At 40.2% G+C, this 25,371-nt stretch overlaps 4 protein-coding genes across 7 annotated transcripts in view; 3 read left to right on the forward strand and 1 right to left on the reverse strand.

The window, feature by feature from the left end:
• Positions 1–3,061: 3,061 nt before the first annotated feature.
• Positions 3,062–5,580, forward strand: LOC128360546 (zona pellucida-like domain-containing protein 1). The gene is made up of 9 exons (XM_053320991.1): positions 3,062–3,155; positions 3,270–3,496; positions 3,673–3,863; positions 3,998–4,070; positions 4,164–4,261; positions 4,378–4,461; positions 4,555–4,726; positions 5,072–5,180; positions 5,423–5,580. Exons 1-9 carry the CDS (start codon positions 3,062–3,064, stop codon positions 5,578–5,580), a joined length of 1,206 nt encoding a protein of 401 aa, XP_053176966.1.
• Positions 5,581–6,084: 504 nt separating this feature from the next.
• zgc:162608 (uncharacterized protein LOC100037332 homolog) lies at positions 6,085–7,809 on the reverse strand. The gene is made up of 4 exons (XM_053320828.1): positions 7,738–7,809; positions 7,509–7,567; positions 7,331–7,424; positions 6,085–7,203 (listed from the first exon to the last, which is right to left on the reverse strand). The coding sequence occupies exons 2-4, from the start codon at positions 7,555–7,557 to the stop codon at positions 6,348–6,350; spliced, it is 999 nt and encodes a 332-aa protein (XP_053176803.1). The 5' UTR covers positions 7,558–7,567; positions 7,738–7,809; the 3' UTR covers positions 6,085–6,347.
• Positions 7,810–9,494: 1,685 nt separating this feature from the next.
• Positions 9,495–12,845, forward strand: LOC128359938 (uncharacterized). The gene is made up of 6 exons (XM_053320249.1): positions 9,495–10,189; positions 10,557–10,780; positions 11,312–11,473; positions 12,123–12,302; positions 12,494–12,614; positions 12,715–12,845. The coding sequence occupies exons 1-6, from the start codon at positions 10,063–10,065 to the stop codon at positions 12,843–12,845; spliced, it is 945 nt and encodes a 314-aa protein (XP_053176224.1). The 5' UTR covers positions 9,495–10,062.
• A 154-nt stretch (positions 12,846–12,999) lies between these two features.
• Positions 13,000–25,371, forward strand: part of si:dkey-103g5.4 (uncharacterized) — a 33,902-nt gene continuing 21,530 nt past the window's right edge. For 3 of the 4 annotated variants that reach the window (XM_053321273.1, XM_053321272.1, XM_053321274.1), the window contains exons 1-21: positions 13,000–13,183; positions 13,311–13,473; positions 13,937–14,125; positions 14,474–14,648; positions 15,261–15,400; positions 16,488–16,664; positions 16,761–16,870; positions 16,992–17,149; positions 17,858–18,085; positions 18,493–18,831; positions 18,920–19,068; positions 19,366–19,624; positions 20,938–21,108; positions 21,232–21,389; positions 21,562–21,702; positions 22,026–22,170; positions 22,659–22,810; positions 23,046–23,171; positions 23,409–23,598; positions 24,114–24,188; positions 24,668–24,793. In XM_053321273.1, the coding sequence (XP_053177248.1) occupies positions 13,029–13,183; positions 13,311–13,473; positions 13,937–14,125; positions 14,474–14,648; positions 15,261–15,400; positions 16,488–16,664; positions 16,761–16,870; positions 16,992–17,149; positions 17,858–18,085; positions 18,493–18,831; positions 18,920–19,068; positions 19,366–19,624; positions 20,938–21,108; positions 21,232–21,389; positions 21,562–21,702; positions 22,026–22,170; positions 22,659–22,810; positions 23,046–23,171; positions 23,409–23,598; positions 24,114–24,188; positions 24,668–24,793 (3,526 nt within the window). In that variant the 5' untranslated portion in view covers positions 13,000–13,028. The remainder of the gene's footprint in view (positions 13,184–13,310; positions 13,474–13,936; positions 14,126–14,473; positions 14,649–15,260; positions 15,401–16,487; positions 16,665–16,760; positions 16,871–16,991; positions 17,150–17,857; positions 18,086–18,492; positions 18,832–18,919; positions 19,069–19,365; positions 19,625–20,937; positions 21,109–21,231; positions 21,390–21,561; positions 21,703–22,025; positions 22,171–22,658; positions 22,811–23,045; positions 23,172–23,408; positions 23,599–24,113; positions 24,189–24,667; positions 24,794–25,371) is intronic. The other variant, XM_053321276.1, reaches the window with a different exon arrangement.

Consider the following 25,371-nt stretch of genomic DNA (forward strand, 5'->3'; position numbering starts at 1 on the left):
TCTCTAGGTCTTTGGTGGTAGAGATATGTTGTAAAAATGTAAATGTGGAGGAGCTGTCAGAGCAGATGACATACAGAGACACATATACACTCATTATATAGATGTCAGTCTAAACATCATGACCACCTGCAATTTATCATCCTCTCCTCTTGCATGATTTTTAACAACAGCTATCAACATATGACCTTGGAAGAGTGATAAACAACAACTCCTCTCTGTGAGCTGACAGAGGACAGACAGTCACAGGCTGTATGTCTGTGTGTAGTTCTGTTGACGCGCTTTAGGCCATCTCTCTTTCTCTATTAGTGACACAAGTGTGTCCATCGTGGGAATTTTGTTGTCAGATTGAGCTGGACTGGATGATTTTTCTTGTTTTGGTCTTTCAAGGCCTCATAAGTTGATTTGATTATTGGGTGATGCATGCTGAATGTTTGTCATGTGATGAAGAACTGTGACTGCGTGTTTCAAATGTTGCCTCTGTTGAGCTTTTCTTCACATCCTCAGTGTGTTTATTGTTGGGCAACAGACTCAGGAATGTAAAGTGAATTATTTACAGCAGTTTTTCCAGGTTGCTGTGGAATAAATCATTTTGCAACTTGGCTCATTAAAAAATGTACTTCTTATTCTGCTGTTAAGCTTTATTTGAAGATCACCAATAGGCTGTGCAGGCCAAAAAACAATTACTGTACTGACTTCATTCTTGTGTTTTTGTTTATTTCAGATTAATTGTTACATAACTGTATATTGGAATGAATGTCTATCAGTGTTTTCTGACAAAAAAACAACTAAACAATGGCTGTTATTGTCCTGCCCGTTCATTGAGGGTGAAGTTGTGTCTCTTGGCTTGCACTCCTCAGCGCTGGTGAATCATGAGTCTGTTGGATGCAGACAACAACAAAGCAGTTGAGCTCTGTCTAATTTTGGCCAGGCGATGACACCAAACTACTCATGAAATGAGGCAGAGCATCAACGCCCATTCACATCTGAGATGAATCAGCTTTTGTGCAATGACACTAAATGATTATGTATTTTTAGCAACAGTTCAGGAATGAAACAGTAATTTATCACATGAGCAAAAGCATTTAGTTTATTGGTTGTATAAAAACAAAGCCCCATTTTTTCTTGTATGCAACATACACAAAACCTCCTGTGCAACAATGAAGTGTTTCAAATGATGTAAAAATACACCATGTACTGTAGTCAACATACACAGTTACCCATTTGCACCCTTAGGTCACATTAATTTCACTAATGATCTCCTTTACTGTACATGCCCACAGAGTACAGTAATATCCCCTCACAAGCTTCCCAGTGTATCCTCTTTCTTCCAAAACCACATCTGTATCCCTCCTGGGCCTTGTTTTCAATGTTTTCTGATGTGATTGTATGTCAGTTCCCATTGTTGATCCTTGTGAAAGGAGTCTAAACATTTACACTAATCATTATCAAAGTACGCTGACATAATAATCTTTGTAGCCTGGTCTATCTAACTTTAGCATCCTGATATTAGTTACTTAATGGTAGAGTTCTATCCTCATTTATTTATGTAACTCTCCTATGCCATTATATAATTTTGTTAATTTGACATCAATAAATGCTCTTTCAAAACATTTACATGCCATAAACTATGTGCTATTAGCAGTTAACGTGATTATTTCATGCATTGGTTATTTATGGTTTATCCTGACCCATCATCCCTTGTACATTTTGTCTAGACGTGCTTACATAATCTGCCATTATCAGGGACCCTACAGCTAGAAGGATTATAGGAAAATAGAGGAATGGAGAACGTGATTAGAGTGCAGAAGAATGGCTGATGAGTAGCTTTAGGAGGTTTATCATTGGATGCAGTGAGGACAGAAAAAACTATCTGTGACGCATCTGTGGATAGTGTAACAAATGTCTCCTCTCACCATGGGCACTTTGGCAAAAACACTGTTGTTTCTTTTCATTCTTCATTCCAACAACAATAGGGCTTCTTGGTCTCATCCATAACAGTTGTGGCCTATAGCTTCAGATTACCTGCAATGTAAAACTGTAAATGTAGAGAGGTTTGACATGCAATATTATTAACAAAGGTTACTCCTGGTTGGCATGTGTACTGTGTAGCTTGTGGCAAGTGTGATCACCTTACAAGCATTCTAGGTGTTTCATTCTCAAAATATGAATCCACTATTGAAGACACTGAACCTCACACGTTTTTATGTCTAGGAAAATATATCTCATTTGAGATTGAAAGGTTTGGAAAGCTTTGCAAAACACTTGTTTTTATTTGGATTAAATGGGTTTGCAGCCAAAATCTTCTTGCAAAGCCATAATTACTGTCTATTTAAAAATGTAGTCCTTTGCCTGAAACAAAACATAGTGTATCTACTAATAATTATGTATATTGCATCCATATTTAAACTTAATTTAGGCCATACCTTTCACCTCTGTTCTGCAATCATCATTTTTGATGAAGGCAAACCTGAAACATCAGTTCTACTTAACCTGGGGGACCTGTGTCAAAGCCCACCAACACATTAATCTGCTGACAGTGAAACATGCCAGGAGCTGCTGCTGTCTTAATGAAAAGTCACGGTAGTAGGTGTTTGTATGTGTGTGTGTGTGTGTGTGTGCGCGCGTGTGCGTGTGCGTGCAGGGGTCTAAAATTAGTTGAAGAAAGTCACACCTCTATGGTTTTAGGTGTCGTGAGGCTGTGTGAGACTATAAAAGCCATGTTGCACGACTACCTCTGTGACAAACACCTGCTCAGGTACCAACAAGGTAAGACCCTCCTCAGGTTGTGACGTAGGTCTTTTTTTTGTTTGAAATGCATTCATTTGTGAATTAAAATGTGAATTATGAATTGATGGAAATGTTGTATATTCAGAGTTTAAACAAAATAAAAGAACATTTGCAACAAAATTTGACATCATACAAACTGTAGTCATGCACTTTTACCCCCCAATTAATCACTTGCATCTTTGTGTATTTTTCACAGGTTGAACATCTTGCTTTTGTTATCTTGTGTCCCTCCATCCGTTATTCAACTGAACCAACTGAACTTCTTGCAGACAGGATGACTCTTTATCTTTGTCTCCCTCTGCTGGTTGTGATCCTGCAGCCTGCTCTATGTCTCTATAACTGCTCCTCGGAGTACCAGAGGACCCCAGGTTGGTTAACAACTATTTCCACTAAATCAGATCAGTTTAATATGAATATTCTGCACACACCATGCATACATCACAAATATCTGAGTCTCATTTGGTTTGTCTTTTTTTTCTCAGACAACTTGGACCTGTCAGTTGACTGTGGCACCAGTATAATCACACTGGAGGTCAACCTGTGCACTGCTCAGTGGGCAGGTTTCAACTCCACAGACCTGGCACTGAATGGGAACCACAACAACACAGATTGCCAGGGCTCCATCGACACCAGTGTGGACCCTCCAGTCATCCGTTACCAGCTTCCTGTTAACCACAGTCAGGATAACCCCTGTCGCCACTCCCTGCAGGTCAGAAAATATCTGGTAGAAGAGGTTAGATTGTGCTGAATTAGGGAGATATTTGTAAGAAATTGACAAATTTGGAGCTGGAACTGAGCTTTTAATGAGAAACACTTTTTTGAAAGTTATTTGGAAACAGAAGGGTCATGTTATGATTTTCACTAACTTTCACTGTTCTTGTTCAGATTGTGGACGAAACCCCCGACCCCAGTGGTCCCTTCAGCAACTTCCTATCTATCCAGTCAGTTATCATCACAGGCAACATTGAAACCCCCAGATCTGACCAGGGGCTGATCAGCTACTCCACAGACCTCTACTATCACTTCTCCTGCCGCTACCCACTGGAGTACCTGATCAACAACACACAGATAGTGGCGTAAGTAACTGCAGAAATTATTTATTTGTACCATAATTTAGGCAAGTTGTAAATGTATCACACTGCATTTTGACAGAAGCAACTCACTAAGTTTTTGTTCTCTCTTTCTTGCCTCTTTTTTATGCTTCCTTTAGCTCTTCAGTCTCGGTTGCAAACAGCGATAATAATGGAACCTTCATTGATACACTGAAAATGAGTGTTTTTAATGTAAGTACAAGTTGCCATTTGCAAGAACTGCCTCAAACACATTTCAGAGCTATTTCTCTAGACGTATTTTACTCTGAAATCTTATTTCTGCAGGACTCTGATTATGGCTATCCATTAGTCATACCTTCAGCAGGACTTGAGCTGCGATCAAGGATATATGTGGAGGTGAAGGCTATTAACCTGACAGGAAAGTAAGTATTTGGATGTGTCAATGCTCATAGTGAATTTGTTTATATGAAGACAAATACTGAGCACCTTATATTCCTGTGGCAAACAGTAACTCACTAGCCCACTGTCCTGTTTTCAGTTTCCATATTCTGCTTGATCACTGCTTTGGGACTCCCACTGCTTACAACATGTCGCACACTGAGAAGCACAACTTCTTCACTGGGTATGGTAGCCCACATTATTAATATAGCTTCATACTGTATGTGAATAAAATAATGTGACTCTTAAATATATGAATAACTCTGCTCTCCACTAGCTGTGCAGTGAACCAAAGGACAACTGTGACTAGCAATGGCCTTTCCAAGGTTGCCCGTTATAACTTTGAGGCCTTCCGCTTTGTTCAACACCGTGACCAAACAAAGTCTAGCATCTATCTGCATTGCATACTGAGACTCTGTGAACCCAGCAAGTGTCAGGAGCTGTTGAATGTAAGTGGGAAAAGAACAAATGAATCCTTGGATGTAGAAATTCCCTGTGTTAAAAAAACAACGGGACACTTTTAAAGCCACATAAAAAGACCAAAAATAAATATTTAGTCTTAATTTTCTAGTTAGTTAGTTAATAAGTTTTGCAAGGTCTCCAGATTAACCAGTTTTTTTCCATTCATGGGCAACACCTTTAATGCCAAAGCCATAAAGACACTTCTCTTCATGTGATTTATTTTTGATTAATGATTTATTACTTCTTAAACTAAAATGTGTGTGTCAAAAATCTGTGGTTATACATAGATATAGTGTAGATCAAACTAAACTCATCTGGATCTTGTTTTTTAGGCTTGTAATACTGGAGGAAGCAGAAGAAAAAGATCTGTCACTCCTTTTGGAGAGGAGAGCGGTGAATCTGCCACTGTTTCAGTTGGACCGCTGTACACTGCTAGACAAGGTTAGACCCTCTGAGATAAAGTCTTTTAACTGGTCTCCTGTTATTTAAAAACTATGATAAAACATTGACTTCTTTACTTACTCTGCTTTTAATCTCTACCCACTACAGACAGGCCGCTTGCAGCAGCTGCTTACAGTGAGTATATTTTGATCACGTTCATAAATCCTGAAATATATCCTAATGTCTTGAAGGTTATTTTACCTAAACCAACATCTCCATTTAACGCCCTCTATGTGCATCAGGTAATAATGTGACACCAGAGAAAGATGACATGAATGTGACGGGCCTAGTGGTGGGTGTTGTGTTTGGCTCGGCTGCTGCTGTCCTGCTGGTTCTTGGTGGTTGGTTTGCCCTGAAGAAGTTTTATTGGATGGGAGGATTACCTCAGGCCTTCCACTGACAGGTTTACTGGCAAAATGCCTTCCCCTGGTAACCTTGTACCAAACTATGTATTTATTATGATTTTATAACATAAACTGAAGGTAGCTGTGAGGTAACTAGCTAAATATATAACCTCTTGTATATATACATTATGCACTTGTATTGTCCCTACAGTCAGTGTCACTATTCGGTTATGAAGGAACAGTAAAAACCTGAGCTATTAAAAAAAATAAAAAATGTTGTATGCAAAACAACTTCTGTAAGTGTTTTGTAATTTGTGAGCACATTAGTATTTCTATTTTATGTTATTATTATTCATCCATTGATATTCCTACCAATCTATGAGTGGCTTTGGGTGTCTTGTATCTCAATTGCATTGCTTTAAATAGTTAAAACACATTATAATATGGTGTACATTAATCAGACTTGAAGCTATGTCTTGTACATGTTCAAAATAAAGCTTAAAATCAACTTTGTGTGTCATTGTGTGGTTAATACTATGTAATAAAAGAACAGCAACAGGTGATTTTTTCAATCTTCAATTTTTTTACTTTTAACAAGAAGCATCTTTATACACAACACAGTTAATACACTGACTCATTCATATACACAATGAAAGAAACACTTAAATGAAATCAATATATTCATAAATATGTACAGGCTACTTACTTTTTTCAGGCAAACAGAAAACCAAATCCTGGACAAAAAATACTTCAAATGAATAGTTTCAGTGGGACCATAATGGGGACTATTCTGTCTTTTCTTTGAAATGCACATTTGTCTCTGTCACTGCACTGAATGCAGAATGTCCTGGATCAGAGCAGAGAGTTTGACTGAGAAATCCTCATGCAAAGAGCCACCTAACTCTGTGGAGGAGGAAGGGAGAAACAGGCTTGGGGCTTCCTGGACCTCTAGCTCACCTCTTAGCCCAACAAACAGCTTCTCCATCCGGGACTGAAACATCTGGCTCTGCAGAGCTGCATTTTGGCAGAAGCGCTCCATAATTTCTGTCACTTCAGGCTTCAGAGGCTTTGCAGTTTCTAGCAGAGCGGCAAGCTCTGCTTTGAAAGACCCCACCCTATTCTGTGCCTCCACCCTCAGTGAGTTCACTTCCTGCCCCAACCTGGAGCTCATTTCCTGCCAGAGGTCTGATTTTGCTGCCTCTCCCTCACTAGCACTGATCTCTTTCAGATGTTCGATCACCCCAATGGATTTAGTCTGGAAATCGCTAATAATGTCAGCCAGTTTAGAGCCGCTGTGCTCCAGGGTTTGGCCCATCCAATGAAAGGCTTCCTGGTAGTGAGCCGGACTGACCTCTGCCTGAGAATCGACTGTCTCCAGGCCCTGCAGATAGAGGCTCAGCTGCCCACACAGATCTTGTGTGTTGCTGCTGAGAGAGCTCTGGAGCTGCTGGGTGAGGGGAGCCAAGCGATCCCTCATGCTGTCCAGGGTGGAGCTGAGGTGAGCTGGAGATGGGGACAACCTTGCTCGCAGCTCAGCCAGCTCTTGGCGCAGACGGGCTCTTAGACGCTCTGACTCCATGTTGAGTTTGCGTTGCATTTCTTCTGCCATAGGGTTCTTGTTGAGGTCATCGTCTTGATTGTACAGACCATTGTCATCTATGTGGCTTTTGTAGAGTGTGCTGTGCAAAGAGAGACAAAAACACTCCTTTAGAGAGTATATTGACATTCAGGTATTTCACTTTGTGTTGAGTGTACAGATGTAAATTTATCTCAGGTAATTTAATGTACTTGATTTGAACCACTTACTGCAGATCTTTTGTGAGTTCTGTCTTGTCTTGAGACTGATTTTCCTTTAAATCTGCCCAGGTTGCTTCTCTGGTGTTGCGGTGGAGTGGGTAACCTGCAGTAAAAGAAAACATGTATGAAAAAAAAGGAATTCACCACAAAATAAAGATTCAATTAATAATGGAGGAACAATGAATACCTGAAGTGGTCAAGAATGAGAGGGTGAAGATCACAACTTTTAGATGCATGTTTATTTTCCTGTGGAAGGACAGATGAGAAAATTTAACAAAAAATTGACATCACAATGAACAAATTCATGTATGCTGAACATTTCCACAAATGATCTAATACATTTTACAACAGACATTCCACTATAAATCTAAGACAAGACATGGAGATCAATATGGGAAACAGTGGCTGGCCTTTACCTGAGGATCAGGGGTCTGCAGAGTGACTTCTCCGCTCATCTGACTTATAAAGGTCCTTGTTATCAGAGCGGCTGCCCAAACTGCCTGTGTCAACAGTCAACACGTGGAGGGTCACAATGACGATAGAAAACAACATGTACACACACACACACACGCACAGACTCATTATCAGATTATCAGACTGAGGACATGTTAATAGTACCGGCGTCCCTTGTTGAACCTTCATAAAACTCGCACTTGATGCAGCATGGATTGATGGATGATGTCAGTACGGATGCATCATTTTCAGGTCGAGTGACAAAGGCAAAAGTACTATGCTAAGCAGTATGATAAAAACAAGAAAGCTGTTATAATATTGATATGGAAAGACTGCTGCCAACTCAACAACACTCAAAAAGTCAAAATGAGGTAGAAGTTTAATGGGGCTTCCCAAAAAGTTTCAACAAGTTCAATTTTGTGAATACAGTCAGATAAGAAATTTGGCTGAAAATATGGCTTTTTACGTCAAAGGCCCTATTTTCCAGGAAGTTGAATTCTATGAATATTTACAGTGGGGTCCCTTGTTTGATCCACAGTGCTTGTAAGCATTGCGAGTGTGTTTTTATGTTTTGTATGTATTAAATTGTGCAAGAATTTAGTTTTGGACCAGCTTTTAGAGCCTTGATTAACATGGCTTGTTTTGGATGTTTGACAATCAAACGTTTACACATCAGTGTTTGTGCTGCTGGCCAGGACAGAGCAGCTCAAAACAACTCAAGTAAACACTGCTGATTATGCTAAACTCTGTGCTCTAGATTCCCTTCCCATAAACAAGGAATGACAGATGTCTACTTACAGGGCAACTTGGATGAGGTGCTTTTGCATTTCTCGTTCCATTATTGGTGATAATATGGCTTCATATTTCCAATCTCCTGTCTATGATCTTATTAGTCAGTTTTGCGGCTGTGAATACAATGTGAAGGGTTATTTTACTGGTGACATGGATATGTGGGTGAAAGTTGAATCCTGTTCAGTTAGGTAAGTTGCAAGTCGTCATTTTGAGGATCATAGTCCATGCCTACTATGAAGAACTATGTAGGTTATTTCACTCAACCAAAGTCCAGCATTATTTCAATACAACAACAGTGCGGAGTGAGGAAAGCATTAGTTACACATACAGTTAAATGCTACAGTTAGCATACATTAACATATTATGTACACACAAACAAATACACATAAATGCATATGCACACATGTAGGAATTTATACTTGTAGAAAAAGTTACAGTACTTCTTGATGACTTACATTCATGATTATATATATACTGACATAATTGTATCACGTAATAGACTTCACATAATAAAAAACTTGGACGGGCCTCATTTTTCATTTAAATATGGAGCAAAGGGTAACAATGTTAACCTTGGTTATTGTACACAGACATGCAGAGATTAGACTCACAGGAACTGTGTACAGGTCAAAGGTTTCCATGAATCCTTTGACAGTTATTTATATGAATAAATGCATGAAATGATATTTGTGAATTGCACTGCATTTACACTCCATGAGTTTATAGATAAAAGAGACATTTCTTGATGCAATGTATATATATATATACACATATATAAATCAGTCAGCTGCAGACCATAAAGACTTTAAACATAGTGTCACTTTCTACAGTTGCAATAAGTAAACACAGAGGAAGAATCATAGTAATATTCAATATACGTTTGTCAAATATTTTCATTTGCAAATGAAGCTGGAAGTTGCAGCTGGCTTGCATTAAGCCAGATATATCTGAGCAGATGTCTGTTCTTGTGGTGTGAATCTGAATGTGAATTCAGCCACTGCTGTGACGCATGTACTTGTTCATAGACTCCTCTAAAGCAAAGCTGTGTTGACGTACCTTGGGGGCCAAATCATTAATCAGTTTCATGGTTGTAGTGAGAAGAACAAATACAGTAATGTGATCTGGCAGCACCAGGTAGCCGTACTCTCTGTTTTTTCCGTTGTGTTTAGTACCAGTCCCTCCACTGTCACTGTCACCTTATCTCACAGGCCTCATAAATCATTCAAAATGCTATCGAAAGTTATGCAGACTAACTAGCCCAATACTTACCTCCATCTACCAACAGACAGACAAGGTCCTGCTTGCAGAACTGCAGCAGACAGGAGAGGTTTATCAAGGGAGTGAGTTAGCTACAACATCTTCATAACAATTTTCTTGGCTATGGCCAAAACAAGACAGGCAACCAAGAGATTATTTACAGATCCAGGATGAAGAATTAAAAGCTTCTCACTGAGGAGTTCATCAGTCCTTTTCCTTAAAAGGTGGTCATATTAACAATGCTAAGGACAAGGAGATGGAAGAATTCCAGGTGTCTGTGGTGGCTGTTTGCTTGTGTGCTTCCCATTCTGGTTCATGGAAAAAACTTCAGCCAACATGTCCTGGAGAGGTCACCATGCCAGCCAGGTAGGCTATCCTGATGTAAACTATGATTTTTGTTAGAATATTGCAAGAAATGAACAACAAATTCTGAAACATAACTACATTATCTGCTTATGGTGAATACATTTAGCCTCTTATTATAATGACTATGACTTTTACAATGAAATAAACGGAATATTATATGAAGTGGAAATAGTCAACAGATATAGTACATAAAGGTATGTATACATATTTAATCCTTTATTTATATATCAACACTGGGAAAAATATGAAATTCACCATGAGACCCTATACTAAAATGTATTCAGTTTTTTCCTTAGATTATTATATTTAACCCAGAAAGATGTTAAAGCAAAATGAAAAAGTCAGAACATATTATTGTTTCCATCAGGCTTCTACTGCCCACTGGGGAGCTTTTCTCTAATCCCCTGTCCGAAGGGAAGCTATGGGCCAGTTGCTGGTGGTGAGTCCATGGACAGCTGTCTAAAGTGCCCTCCTCACCACTACTGTCCTAGTCCAGGCATGTCAGCTCCTATACCATGTGGCCCTGTTGCTCAGCAGCCACTGTCTGGCCAGGACACCTGCATCTGCTCAGGAGTGGGACAGACTTTTCAAGTGAGAAGTAGAACTGTAATTTCTGCAGTCTACGATTTTTTGTGTGTGTGTGTGTCATTTTTTAGCCCTGAGATACAGCCGGCACACTAATAAAGTCATGAGAGAAGCTTCCTGACTCTCTCTCAGAAACCTTACACTGAACAATCTGTAGCTTCAAGATGAAAGAGCTGCAGATCATGTTCCTTCACAGCAGGGTCATGTTTCCCTGTCTGTTGCAGCGTGCATGAGTGTTGAACTCTTCATTCATCAACTGATAATAAGGAGAATGAGATTTTTTACCCTGACTCTTACCTAGGCATTGGCATGAATGAATGAATAAAGAAAGGTACGAGGGAAGAAGAGATGAAGGAATTAATAAGTGAATTAACAAATCAATATATAGATAGATAAATAGATTGTTTTTTGTCTGGCTGTGTCAATGACTAAAATTGCATCGTTATCTAATAGAATTAGGTAACAAACTGGCCAAACTGTGAACCCTGTATTGCATTATACAAGAAAATTGTTTGAAACCTGTTGCCTTTCCTGCAGGCCAGTGATGGGTGGTGCCCCTGTACCCTTGGCTACCAACATACCAACAATGAAGATGCTTGTGTACACAAACTGTACGATGTCTGCAGAAATGGATTTACACGTACACAGTATGGTGACTGTCTGGACAGACATCAGTGGTCACTTCATTGTAGGCAGCAGGTTAGACCTTGTGTAATCATACACACACACACACACACACACACACACACACACACACACACACACACACACACACACACACACACACACAGATGAACACACTAAAAGTAGAACAAAGGTAACGGGCATATCTGTCACAAAATGACACTACACAGTGATCTAGTTTCCCTTTCTGGCAGGAAACTCCTCCTGAAGATTGGTCTGAATGGTGCTTTAGGATTTTGAAAGAGGCACAACTCGAGTTGTAAACTGTGATCTGTTTACAGAACTGACTCTACAATCATAGACAAGGCTAATGGGTACAACCTTGATGTCTTTGCCCTTTCCTCCATGAACAGGAGTTTATCTGGTACGCGGCTGTATAAGCCTCACTTAATATTTAACCATCAACTGCTTCCTGTGACTGTTGGCTGTATATTTTTGTCACTGTAATTCATAGTAGTCTTTGGCATGGATGACCTCTCACCTAGTTACACACCAATACTGAACATGAGTTGAGAATGCTTGCAAATTTTAGATTATGTTAAAATGCAACCATTAAAAAATATACACAGGCAAAAAAGGGTGGCCCAAGCAGAGAAGGAACAACAAATATTTGCTTGCTTTGAAGTTAACTTTCAATTGAATAACAATAGTTACTTTCTTACAGGTGTGCCAATCTGCAGAAGACTTTCAGGGTTATGATGGCGAGCTGGGTCTGTGTGTATGCAGAGAGCCTCCTGGAAGAGCTGCATGTGGAGGTCTGTGCAGGACCAGGCCTGCCACTGAACTGAAGCTCCAGTGTGGATCCAGTGGAGAGATGCAACTGGTATGGAGCTATGACAGTCAGGTGAGCAAAGGCTGCTGCGGATTTACATTAACATATTCAGGCATACTGTAAAAAGAAAAGCACATGGGTCAGCAAAAAATTGGAAATCTCAGACAATGCATACAAAACCTTCTTACAATGTCTTTACTGCACAAGTGTCTCTTGTACTTCAGTGACCTCTTAAGGCAAACACTGTTATTGTGTCTGTGCAGGTGTCGGGCGTCTCCAGCAGCATGCTAGAGACAATTTTTAAACAGTGGGGCTCCCAAGGGACTCTTCTGTGCAATAGCCATCTGAACTCCACACGTCCTGTCTACATTGTTCAGACAACAGGTGGAGGCAGAAATCCCTTATTGTCCTGCACTTGATTTTCTTTGTGACTCCCTGCCTCTCTCATGTCTTCCTTTCTCTCCTTCTATCTCTCACCTCGTAGAGGCAGGCTTCCGTGGCCTCCTCAGCGGCATCCCAAAGGAACTTCAGCAACTGTTTTCTGTCACCAAACAGCAGGACACTCAGAGCTCAGCTGGTTTGTTGCAACAAAACAATAACTTAACAGTAACTTAACAACTTCTTATCAAGTGATATTATTATACTATAATCATACTGAATACATGATAAACTTTAGATAAGAAATAGTTAATACTTGCTACAATCATTACAATCATCGCCACTGTTGTTTTAGAACAAGATTCTGACGTTCTGTGGGAGTTCCCTAAAGTTGAAAATATCAGTCATGGAGGCACAGAAATGAATTCACGCAGCAGGAGCAGGAACAAGAGCGATATCAAGGAAGAAGGGAGAGAGACGGGTGCTACTGGAGTTCTGAACCCAACAACATGTCTCCATTTGGGTGACGTTATATTGTTCACTGTCAATGCACATCACTATCCTCAGTATGATATGTAAGTCAGATGCTGCTGTGCAAGCTTTTCATGTCTATTTTTAATTTAATTTTAATTTGCTAGACTGTGTCTCTATGTATTGACCTGCTGTGCATTTAATCCTTAATCTTTGCTTCATGTTGTTCAGTGACAACCTGTACAACACAAACAGTGATTTTGACTGGGGTGCGTTCAGACAACTAAAAGAGGAGCTGACTCTGTCTTGGACACCTCCCAGCTTCTTTCCAGTGGTGTTTAACCAGCCTGGAGTTTATGTTTTTACACTGAGCAGCCATCATCACAAACACTTGGTAACTATATGTTCACATAAAATAAGCATTAAAGCTGTTAAGCTTATTATTATAATATATTGTCATATTTTTGTAATAGAAATGGATAAAAAGACTGAGTAATGTGAAAGTGGTTGCTAAAAGCTCTAAAAACTCATGAAGATAGTGGAGCACTGGGCAGCTACCCTATTACCCTTAGAGGTTGGTGGAGTGCAAATTGGAGTGAAGTGAGGGGAGGGAATATTGAACATGCGCCAGAGTGGACACAACACAACTCCAAATCAGTGCTTTTTGTCTGCTGGATGTGTAAATAAGACATTTTTATTATAATATTATCAAATGTCATATATTTATCTTTTTCTTTACAACTTACTGGTAATGTTGGATGTGTGAAATGTTGTGTTTTATACCTCAGAGCCCCTGGAGATGTGAAACAATAATCAATGTATCAATCAAACTGACCTCTACTACTGTTGTCTCTCAGTATGTTAGAGTGATGCCTGCAGGCGGCCAGTGTTATGAGCCCGGGCCCTTCTTCCCAACTATTCCTCGTCATGTGACTAGGGTGGGAATCAGTCGGAGGCGCAACCTGTTACTGCGGCCAGACTGGCTGGTGACGGGTGGACTGCTATTTGGAGCTGTGGTCATCCTCTGTTTATGTGTTACACTGCTGGTAACAGATGACACACACACACACACACACACACACACACACACACACACACACACACACACACACACACACACACACACACACACACACAAACACCCACACACACACACACACACACACACACACACACACACACACACGTTGTCCTAGGTCTCCTTTTAGGGACATTACATAGCCTTACATTCATTTCCTGGAGACCTTAAACACTGGCCAAAAATCTGCTTTTCCTCAATTGGGAACATAGTTCACACAGACACACAGACACACACACACACACACATCCATTATAAATAAATACAACATGTTTGATATATCCCTCATTCACATTGTAAATCTATCTATCTATAGATCCTGTTCCGTGAATATGGTTGGCCAGAGAAAGAGCCAATCAGAGTGCAGTATCGCTTGTTACAGTTGACCTTCCACATGGATGACTACTCATCAAAAGGATCAAGGGTGATCTCACTTAGGAAGATTCATCGAAGCCAACAAGCAAGAATGACACAAGACTCCATTCAACCAGGTCCAGACTATTGTAGCTGAAACCACATAACACACATAACATACACACACATACACACACACTTGTGAACCTTATGGCTTCTTATGTAACACTTACAGTGACCCAGGGCGTTGCTCCCACCCAACCAATTACTGTTGAAAAGGTTGTTGTCATACACCTCATATCACGTGCAGTGACTTACAGTAAAAATGACAACAGTACAAATGCCACGGGTCTTGGGAAATCACCTCAAACAACAATATCTTGAGAGGATTTATTTACAGTTGCTCTATGAAGTACAATGCAAAGTATTCATCCAAGCTACACAGTTATTTAACACTAGACTTAATATACTAGTTCCAAAATTATACTTCACATTTTCAATGCCTTAAAGTTGACTACTAATAAAATGCAGTGGGCAAAAATTGGCCTTCCAAAATAGCCTGAGGAGAAACAACAAAAAACAACAGGAAGCTATTTACTTGCAAAAAGTGAAATCATTTATGAAAGCCTCTATGAATTCCTTTAACAGAATATGCAAAGACGTTGGTGACATATTTCAAGCTCACTGACCTGATTTTAAATGTGTTTATTTTCTTTCCACGTGTGATCTCTCTTTCTGTCTCTTTTCAGTCTGTGCAGACCCCTCAGAGGAGTTCTGGGATTATGAGCATCAGGTGGATCTGGAGGCATTCAGCAGCAACACTTTCTACAGCCTCCTGCTCAAACAGAGTCTGTCTGTAACCACACGACTGGGACAGCTCAGCACTGAGGTCTGCAGCTCAAACTTTAAATGGAAATTAAATGTACATTTTGTGTAAGGATTGACATTTCAATCTTCTTTTCCTTTAAGCACTCTGACACATGCATCTTTCTTTAAGGGCTCTGAAAGCTTTCCCCTTTCTACTGTTGCAATTACAATATAAATACATGAATGAATAGCTTATGGACATTATATTAAGAAGACAATTTGTGCAATATAGGTTTTGTTTACAGTGGCTGAGTTGTATTGAAGCTTCACTTTGACAACAACCTGATTTACACATTCATGTCTATGTTAGGTTGAAGCATTGATATCCATTTCAGGATACAGAATATTCAATTTTATCTATCTGTATCCACGTATAGTATGTCTGCCTAAATCAGCCTATTAGTCTGAGTTTGGTTGTAGTTACAAGGTTGAAGTAAGGCCACAGAGCAGCAGCTTCATAGGTTGTCATTCAATCTTCTTCTTATTATGAAGAGGTACTTCTTCATGTTGTTTTTATTATCTTAGCCTCAAGCAAGGTCCTGGACGCCATTGTCTGAAGGTAGATATTGTTGCGCATCAAGTGTTGAGGCTTCAGGTTGTCCCAGTAAACACAGTGAAGGAGAGCAGGACTAGCAAAAATACATTGTAGCTTCAAGATTTCTTCACACACTACAATATCCCACAAGCATTGATATAAACATCCTCTTTTTATCTTTCCCTCCTTTTATCTTCCACTTGCTACTGTCCCTTCTTCATACATTGCACTCGTAAAGTTCACCTCTATTGAAATAGATTGGGTGTCGCTTTGGAATTTTTGTTGTACCCCCTTCTCTCCTGTGTCCTTCCCCGTTTGTACTATCAAATTGCTGGCTGCAGTTTAGGAGACAGATTGTTGTTACAGTCCTCAGGACAGTAGAAGTGATAAAGATGTAAGGGGAGATGGAGCATCTTGCACCTGTGTCATTTCACAAACGTGCATGTCTCACCACTGTCGGTTAGGAGCCTGGTATCTGCATCTGAATGGGATGAGATGTGTGATCTGATTACTGCTATTTTATGAGGATGTGGGGTCGTCATTTTGTTTTATATTTGTGTAAATGTGTATCCAGGTAAAGGAGCTGTACCAGGGAGTGCTTGGGAAATTGCAGCTTCTCCACCCACGCTTGATCACTGAGGAGAGAATGGGGGAGGGTTATGAAAGGATAAGGAAGGACGTGGAGAGGGAGGTGGTGCGACGAAAGTCTCTGGCCTCACAGCTGAGGACTCTACTTGACAGTCAGCTCCAGGTTCAAATTGCATTACATGACTGTTTGTGTATCTCTCATTATACACCATTATAAAAATGAGGAAAAATTCCATTGACTGTTTTTCCTGTCCTGAAGGTTTTGAGACGAGAGCAGCAAACACAGCAGAGGGTTCACAGTGTGTTCAAAGCTCAGCTCCAAGAGTGCCTCAGACTATTGGGCAAGGTTTACGGCAACAACCATCAAAAGTAAAAATTTTCACTGACATTAATGTGCACACTTTCACCAATTTGAAACCAATTATTTAATCTGTGCAAAGTGGCAAAAAAAGCAGAGCAGAATAAACCCCTTTCTATTTTCTATCTTCAGTTTGATACAGAGGCTAACATCCCTGGTGGATGAGATGGGAGAGCTGGTATCAGCAGAATGCCAGCGTCAGGGGGCGTGGGGGTTGTTGGGTGAGGGCACAGGGGCTAAGCTGCTCTGTCCTGACACAGGAACAGTGCTGACCAAGGACTGCATCTTTGGTGAGGTTTATTTCATTTAAAAAAAAACAAAAAACTACTTTGACAGTCAGATGACTTTAATCCAAAACCTGTCTTCTGAAGCTCACAGAAACATCACCATCTAGTGGTACATATGTGCACTACAACAACAAGAGAAGTTTTTAAGAATGTACACTGAAGTGGTGTTAAAACTATTGAAATTATAGTTTATATATATTTTGCTGAATATTTGGCCATAATAGTACACTAAGTAGTGTGTTTTTCAGTTCAGGCATGTTGATATTTTCTATAGTATTCAAAATAACAATAAAAAAATAATAATATAAACACAAATTAAGTTCAAATTGTAATATTATAATATTGCACATTAAAACCTTACTCTTTATAAGGGAGCTCTGCACTTATTGAGTCCTGTGATCTCTCCTGTGCCACAATCTGAGCTTTAAGATATCTACAATATACAGCACAAGCATTCAACATTCTCAGAAAATAACATTAAGAATTTCATGACAAATGAGGATATTGTAACACTTTTTTCAGTCAAATAAATGATACAGAGACATGATTTGCTACATGACTCATGTTTCTACACTACAGACCTCTTTTTAAGGAAAGAATCAGTATGAATAGCATGTGACTGCACCCTAATGAAAAAAAGCTTAAATCATCATCATAATCACTTACAGTTTCATACTGCTCACAATGTTCTCTCCTTCTGCTTTACTCCAGGTCCAGATGGGGACTTACGTGTCTGTCGGGCAGTTCATTATGATTCAGTCACAGGCCTCGTGAGGACAAATGCTCACAGCCATATATTGCTGACCAGCGGCCACACCATGGCAGTGCCACCAGATTTCTTCCTCCACCCACAAACTGGACGGGTTATGCCCATCGCTGGCAACGTAGCCTATGATCCTGCCAGCTCTACTTTAGTGTTTATAACTGACTCATGTACAGGTACTGTGACAGGAAGGGTGGTAGGATGAAAGAAAAGATTAAAGTAAATTATGTAAATTATGTACTTTGTATTGCGGATAACATTGCAGATGATTATAATACAGCTAAAATTGACTTTGAAAAGAAACACTTTGCATACAGGCTATTCAGTTTTTTCTACAGTCATGATTTTGATGAGTTGTGTGTGAACTGCCATTTCTCTAGCATTATGGAAAAGTTAGTAAAAACGTTTTGGTAAAAACTATTGTAGAAATTGTTGGCCAATAATACAACAACATTCGAAACAATTGACTATCGGAAGCAAGCATTGAATATGTTTCAAGTACATTTATTTCATTTCACTGCATAAGAGTTTCCGAGCTGGACCTCTCCTTTAGTTAAATAACCTATGCCATTCTCACTCCCAGGAGACAACAGGAAGTGGGACAGTGCGCTCCTTCCTTTCATACCATACCCGACCTCCTGCCACAACGACCAGCCTCTGCCCAGCACTCGGGTCAGAGGCCTCAGACCGGGCCAGAGACTGCACTTGGGTGCACCCATGGCAGACCCAGACACAGGGGTCCCAGTACCCATTCTGGCTGTAACCATCCACCCCCAGACTGGACTAGTCTATCCACTGGGAGGGGTACATGTCTGCCCCCTTACCCGCTTGCTGCAGCCTATACAGATTGGCTATCCAATGCTGGACCCCAGGACAGGGAACATTGTTCTCACTGTCGGGGTCAGTCTAGATCCACTAACAGGTCAGTGCTTCTGGTGAGTCTCCAGTGCAACCTGTGTCAGGATTTCTACACTGTAAGTGAGTGAATCTTGCTCTGTATGTTTGTGCAGGAGCTGTACTGCCAGTAGGTGGAGTCCTGCTGGCAGAATCCTTCATTGAACCTCTGAGTGGGCGGATGGTGAAGGTGGGAGGGGCGAGCACACGAGCAGGACAACTTGTGCCTACTGCTGGAGGATACCAGGCTCTTCTAGACAGCAAGGTGTTTGATAAAGCAATACACAGAAATTATACAAATTTAGGAACAGTATATAGCACAAACATTGTAGTTGAAATAGATCAAAACACACGTTCTCAAACAGGACATTTGATTATATAGTATTAGTGACATTTACTGAGAGGTACATGTACTGTCATGTATAGTCATTTCTCTTATTTTATGATCTATGACTATTTTGTTCTACCTTTTCTTGGTCCATTGATATGCATGATTTTGAATAATTGTTTGACCACAAAGCCTTGTAACACAATTGAAACTAGTAAAACTTTAATCAACCAGGTTCTGGCTGTGATGTTCAAAGTAGTGGAGCTCCTGAAGCCCCTAACTGAAGAGTGGGGGTCAGATCCAGCCTTGCAGCACCTGCAGCCCCATCAGGGAAATGAACAAGGGAGTAATCGGCAAGATGATCTTTCTGCTGCAGCCAAGGAGCTCCAGCAGGTATGGGGAAGGAGTCTGCACTGCCAGCTGCAGCTGCAGACCAGGTTGGAGATCCTACTGGACTGGGCCGTGGGTCTCCAACAGGATGGAGGTACTCTGGGTGAGAAGTTGAATAGATCTGAGCAAGCATTTGAGTCTCTCTTTTCTGTCTCTTGTAGCTATAAATGAGCACTATTCTTCCACTAACGTTGAAACCTTAACATTTGTCCTTAAAGGAGAAAACACTCACCATTTTTTTTTATTAATTTAGCCTTAAATTCTGCTTGTCATCACCCTCCTATAAATCATTGTTGAGTAGACAAATACTATTTTTTTATGTGCTTATCTTATTTTGTTTACTCTTTTTTGTAATATATGAAGATAATTTCAAGAAGCCAAAACCTGCATTGCTTTTGGAAGTTCAAAAATGTCATATTGCAATACTTTTTGCTCCTTCTGGGTGTCACAGCATTGTCCTTAACTGCCCGCTGCCAATGAGAAGAAGAAAATTTAAGCATAAAGTGAACATATATTTTTTAAGCTTAAGAAGGGCTTTAGAAAGATTTAATGAGCCTAAGGAGGATGACATTTTCATAACTCAAAGACTTTTTGCATGACCTTTACTTTTCACAAGCAACTGCCCACTGCAGAAACTAAGCAAACCTGTTTTGTCTCACAAACTCACTCATTTTAGCATGTGCACTCACTGACTCAAATATAACCCAAGTTCTTCTTTTCTTGCTAATATAGCTGTAATACCAGCTCAAAATATTACCATATTCAAACAAATCTTGAGTGTTCCCACTGCCATTACATCAGAGTGCTCACGCTGCTTTGAGATGACTTTGTTGTGATTTGGTGCTGTATAAATAGATAGATAGATAGATTGACTGCCATGGCAGTAGCACAATCATGTAAAAGTTGCAAGTTTCATATACATTTCAGTGGAATTAGATATTACATGAACTGTGAATGTTCATTATATTATACACATAAATGAACTCATATTATGTATGTTTCTCTTAGTTTGAGTTCCTTCTCTGAACTGAAATGTTCTGCTCAAGGCCATTTCCAATCCATCATCAAGATAACAGGCTAATCATGTTGTTTGCATTTTGTTCAATCTTGTAAAACTACTGTGGCCAATGTTGGCTGCTGTGATCGGGTGTGCAGTGTTAGATAATCTGCTAATCTTTAATGTGCTTTGCCAGATGTGCTATGGAGTCACTATTCTGATCATAGCTAAAGAAAATGCTACTAAGCAGTGTTAACATACTCTGTCAGAAATGTAGAGTGATTAAATGTCAGTTTTGTTAACCTAATTTTGCACATTTTGAAATTGTTCATGAATGCTTTGAGAAAATATCTGAGTACGTTATTATATTTTATTTTCCATTTCTAACCCTCTGACTGCTCCTGTGTTGTTCATACCAGGAGAAATGTCTGTCTTAGGTTCAGATATTTGTGTGCCAGCTCTGCTGGGGATGGAGTACCCTGACCCCATGGGATCTGGACTTAGTGTCCCTGTTTTAGGGTGTCATACTGACCTCATGTCTGGGATTTCAATACCACTGGCAGGGACTATGGAGGACCCAGATGGTAAAGGTACAGTGAAAAGGAAACCTAGATCTATGTCCAGTGTTTATGTAATCTACTTTCAAAATGTATTCAACAAATAAAGAACAGATAAAGTTGTGTCTTTTTCTGTGTATTTGCTGTTCTTCACAGGCCTAGTGCCGATTCGTTATGGATTTCAGACTGTCGACCCAGTAACAGGGGTGTTGGCCCCAGTGGTCGGAGCCAGGCTGGATGTGTCAAGAAAAATTGTTGTACCTGTTACAGCATCCTACTGGTTAACAGTGGCAGATCAAACAGATAGTGTGCAGGTGGGGAAGTAGAGGAGAGACATTTACAATGACCATATTTCAAATCTAAGATGATAGAAGCCATGTCTGTTTGAACTCTTTTTTAATTTTTAATTTAGCACCCTACTGAATACATGACGATGAATTGAGTGAATCTGATGTGCTTCCATATGTTGTCTCTATTGTACATCAGGTAGAGGCACTGCTGAGAGAGGTGTGTGTGCGAAACACTTACTGGCAGCAGCAGAGGCAGCGAGAGGAAGATCTTCTTTCTGATCTGGACTCTGCTCTATTCCAGTGCCTCTTTAGAGTAACAGAAGATAACTCTTATGAGGTCAGCGGGGGATGGGGTGTGGGGGGTGGACCTCTGAGTATAGGAGGAGACATTGGGGAACATCATCACACAACATGGGGAAATGAGAGTACAAATGCAGGGATAAACAGCATTGGGAAGTAATTTTGGGAAGCTATTGATATCAAGTGAGCAAGATGATATTGTTAGGTTCCTGTACAGTAGTAAAGTCACATAACTAATAGATGTTTATGTGTGCATGTAATTGCCATTGTTCCTTAAATTGGGTATGTATGCATGTCTTTTGTGCATCAGTCTGCAAATTTGTGCCTCTACTTTTCACATTACAAGTTTTTATTCTGCAGCAGGTCCAGTGGTCAGGGAGGCACCTGAGGGATGCAGCCATGGAGCTGCAGGATTCAGTGCAGGCTGAGGCCCAGAGGAGAGCAGCTCAGCGGTCCCACTTGGCTCTGGTCCTGCCTCCACATGTACTAAACATCCTCACACTGGGTAAATTGGCTGTCAAGCTGGATGAATGAAGAGCACGATGGAAATTTCAGTCATGGCTGTCAGCGTGGTTATATTCATCACTTTCTAAATGAGAGACGCTTCTTGCTAGCGTCTGGGGTGCCCAGATTAGAATGGATACAATTCAGGGCACGTCCTGATTTTGCCAAGTGTTTTTTGTTGTGAGTCCAACATTTTGCATGATAGCCCTGAGACTAACATAGAGCCCTTCTGTCAATGCCTGTACAATAAAAAAAAAAAAAAAAATAGGAGGGAAAAATAGCTGTGCAATGAGGTGCAAATCACAAGATGCTACATCCAACATTAAAGTTCTCAAGTGTGCTGCTACAGCTCATAATTCAGGACTGTACTGAATTCTTTAGGATGTCTGGTCACCCTCCCATCATACTGACATAATTTCAATGTTCAATATTTTATTTGAGTTGACACCATCTTTGTGTCTATGTGTATCTCTGGCTGTGTGTGTATAGGGGATGATGAAGAGTGGGATCAGCAGTGTGTTTGGCACTCAGAGCTCGTGTCAGGCCTTGATAAGGTGGATGTGTGTCTGGAGCAGCTGCAACAGGACCAGGATAAATGGACAACACAAAGAGACGACTGGGCGGCAACCCTCCATGTAATGGTGGGAATGGCTTTGTGGTTTATTAGTGGCACGGTAGCTTAACTGGTGACTGACACGGTTAGGTCAGGTGTTTGCTTTTCTCTCAGGCCACAGATGCCAAATCTCTAAAATTCACAGCACAATTTTAGTAATTTAACGTTTGGTTAGGTGTGAGTGCCCCTATACCATTGTTATCTAAATGTAAATGAGTCTGCCTGTTTCTGACTGCACAAGTCTGTGTATATTTGTCTTCCAGGAAAGAGAACTGAGGCAGAGGGAGTTGTGGGAGCAGTGTTATTCTAGACAGACAGAGTTGGAGGCTGCCCTTAATGCACTACATTTTGCCAGACAACTTTCTCAGCTGCGTGCTGACACTGCTCAGGTCAGATTACATAAAGACACACTACATATAAATAAAACTGGATACATTGGATGGATTTTTTTTTGTTGTTGTCTTTTTCGTTTCGAATCAGCTACCCTTATCGGTCAGAGAACATTTTAATTACATTTTAAATAAATTGCATAATAAAGATAGAGGGATGTTGAGAAATGTTTATTTTGGTTATCTCTTCTCCTTTCCATGTTGTTCTGAGCTACCCCTCTCTGTTTGTTTGTCCAGGCTTTACTGTGTGGGAACTTTTGGTACAAGGAATATGGCCTGGTCCAGTGCAGTGAACACAAACCAAATGTGAATGTCATAGGTTTGCTCCAACAGAAGGCTTTACCTCTGCTGGAGAGACTGAACCAGCTCCTGGAAGATAAACATCCTGCCAGCTTCTCACGTAACACCTGCCATCAGCACATTTCTGGTAATGAATTAGTACCAGATATGGGTAGTGCATTTACTACGTGATAGGGGTACTAATTCATTATAAGAACCTTTAGATACACTGTTTATACACAAAAGCATACTTTCTCATTGTGTCATGGCATTTTCAAGTAGCTATATATATTTTGTACTTCCCACTGTGTAAATGGAACAGCAAGTGTCATACTTCTATTATAATTATCATTGTTGTTACTGTGCCTCTCTGTACCCAACCCTCCTCTCTCTCACTTACACACTCTCTCTTGCTCCTCCCTCCTTCTTTCTGTCTCTCTAAACACAACCAGTTAAGGCAGATGGCCGCCCACCTCGAGCCTGGTTATGCTATTCTTTGCCGCTATCACCAAGTGCTTGAATGTTGAATCTCTTTAAATCAAATTAAAGAGTACCGTCTAAACCTGCCCTACTTTATGTGAAAAGTAGCTCGTTGGACCTTTTTTTTTTTATCTGGTGCTATATAAATAAAACTTAAAATTGAATTTCTGACGTATGTTTCAGGTTTGTCAACAAAGCAGGCGTATGGTATGGAGATGGCCTCCAGAGTTTGGACAGCCTCTGTGCCTGTGGTGAAAGGTTTGTGCTTTTTCAAACCACTTAATTCTTATGATAACATGTCTGTATATATATGTAGGAGTGTTTGTATGATCATTGTCAAAATTCGGCAGGATAAATCAGTCAGAAAGTAAACAGGCACTGTGTTGGTAAAAATCCTGGGCTTGTGTCTAGTTAAAATAGAGTTTGTTTTAGCTTCAGGGTGTCTTTCTTTATACTGTCTCTGTAATTAAGAGAAGGAGGTGTGAGATGAGTTGATTACCATGACTCTACAGTGGTTACAACTAGGATAAGTTTAACAACAATAACGGTCTATGTGTCTACCAAAACTAGCCCTCTAAAGTAAATGCATTACCTCAAAATGATCCGTATTGGGTCTTTAGAGAGCTAACTTTTCAAAACAAAGCCTCACAGCAGTCTGGGGAGTAGCTTGAACTGAATTGTCTTGATCTCTGGGTTGCAGTGTACAACAAGGTTTCTGACAGTTTGTGTTTCTAAAGGAATCTCCACCCAGTCTTTAAGGGAGCCTGTCAGATCTCAGCCCCAGGACACTGGTCTGCAGGCCAGTTCAGCACCAACACACAACTCAACAAGACACACTGCATCTTCTGGAATTCACTCCCAGGGTGAGATGAAGTACAAATTATAATACTGAATGCCCTTTTCTGTGTGTGTGTTGTGTCTCAGATTGTTAAAAATCAGACTTATGCATTGATTTGTAGAATTGAAGTGGTTTATTGCAAAAGCCCCCAAGAAATCCATCGTACGTCTCATATTTATACACATATCAGACATCATCAGTCAGGATCCAAACATTTCCTGTTTTTATGACATTGTAGGATTTTTGCACACAATAGTATCTTTCACACAACCACCTTCCACCTCCCGCTGCACAGAGGCTGATCTACAGTTTGCCAAGAGTCAGGATGGCTTCCTGTTTCCTAGGGCCTCACCCAAAATGACTTGGCGTGAACCATCCTGTTTTTAACTAACTCAAAATTACCTTATATTACAATACTACCTATACTGTACCTATGCCATGCCATTCTTTTATAGATTCTGAAAACATATGTCTGGGAAAGGAAACGCATACATACATATGCATACATAAATTGAGGGAATTTGAACGCTTATTATTCTGTTGAGAATTATTATTAATATTCTTGCTGAGAGTTAGAGGAGAACATTGATACCATTCTCATAT

This window comes from Scomber japonicus, chromosome 6, assembly GCF_027409825.1.
Source record: "Scomber japonicus isolate fScoJap1 chromosome 6, fScoJap1.pri, whole genome shotgun sequence".
Taxonomy (NCBI): Eukaryota; Metazoa; Chordata; class Actinopteri; order Scombriformes; family Scombridae; genus Scomber; species Scomber japonicus.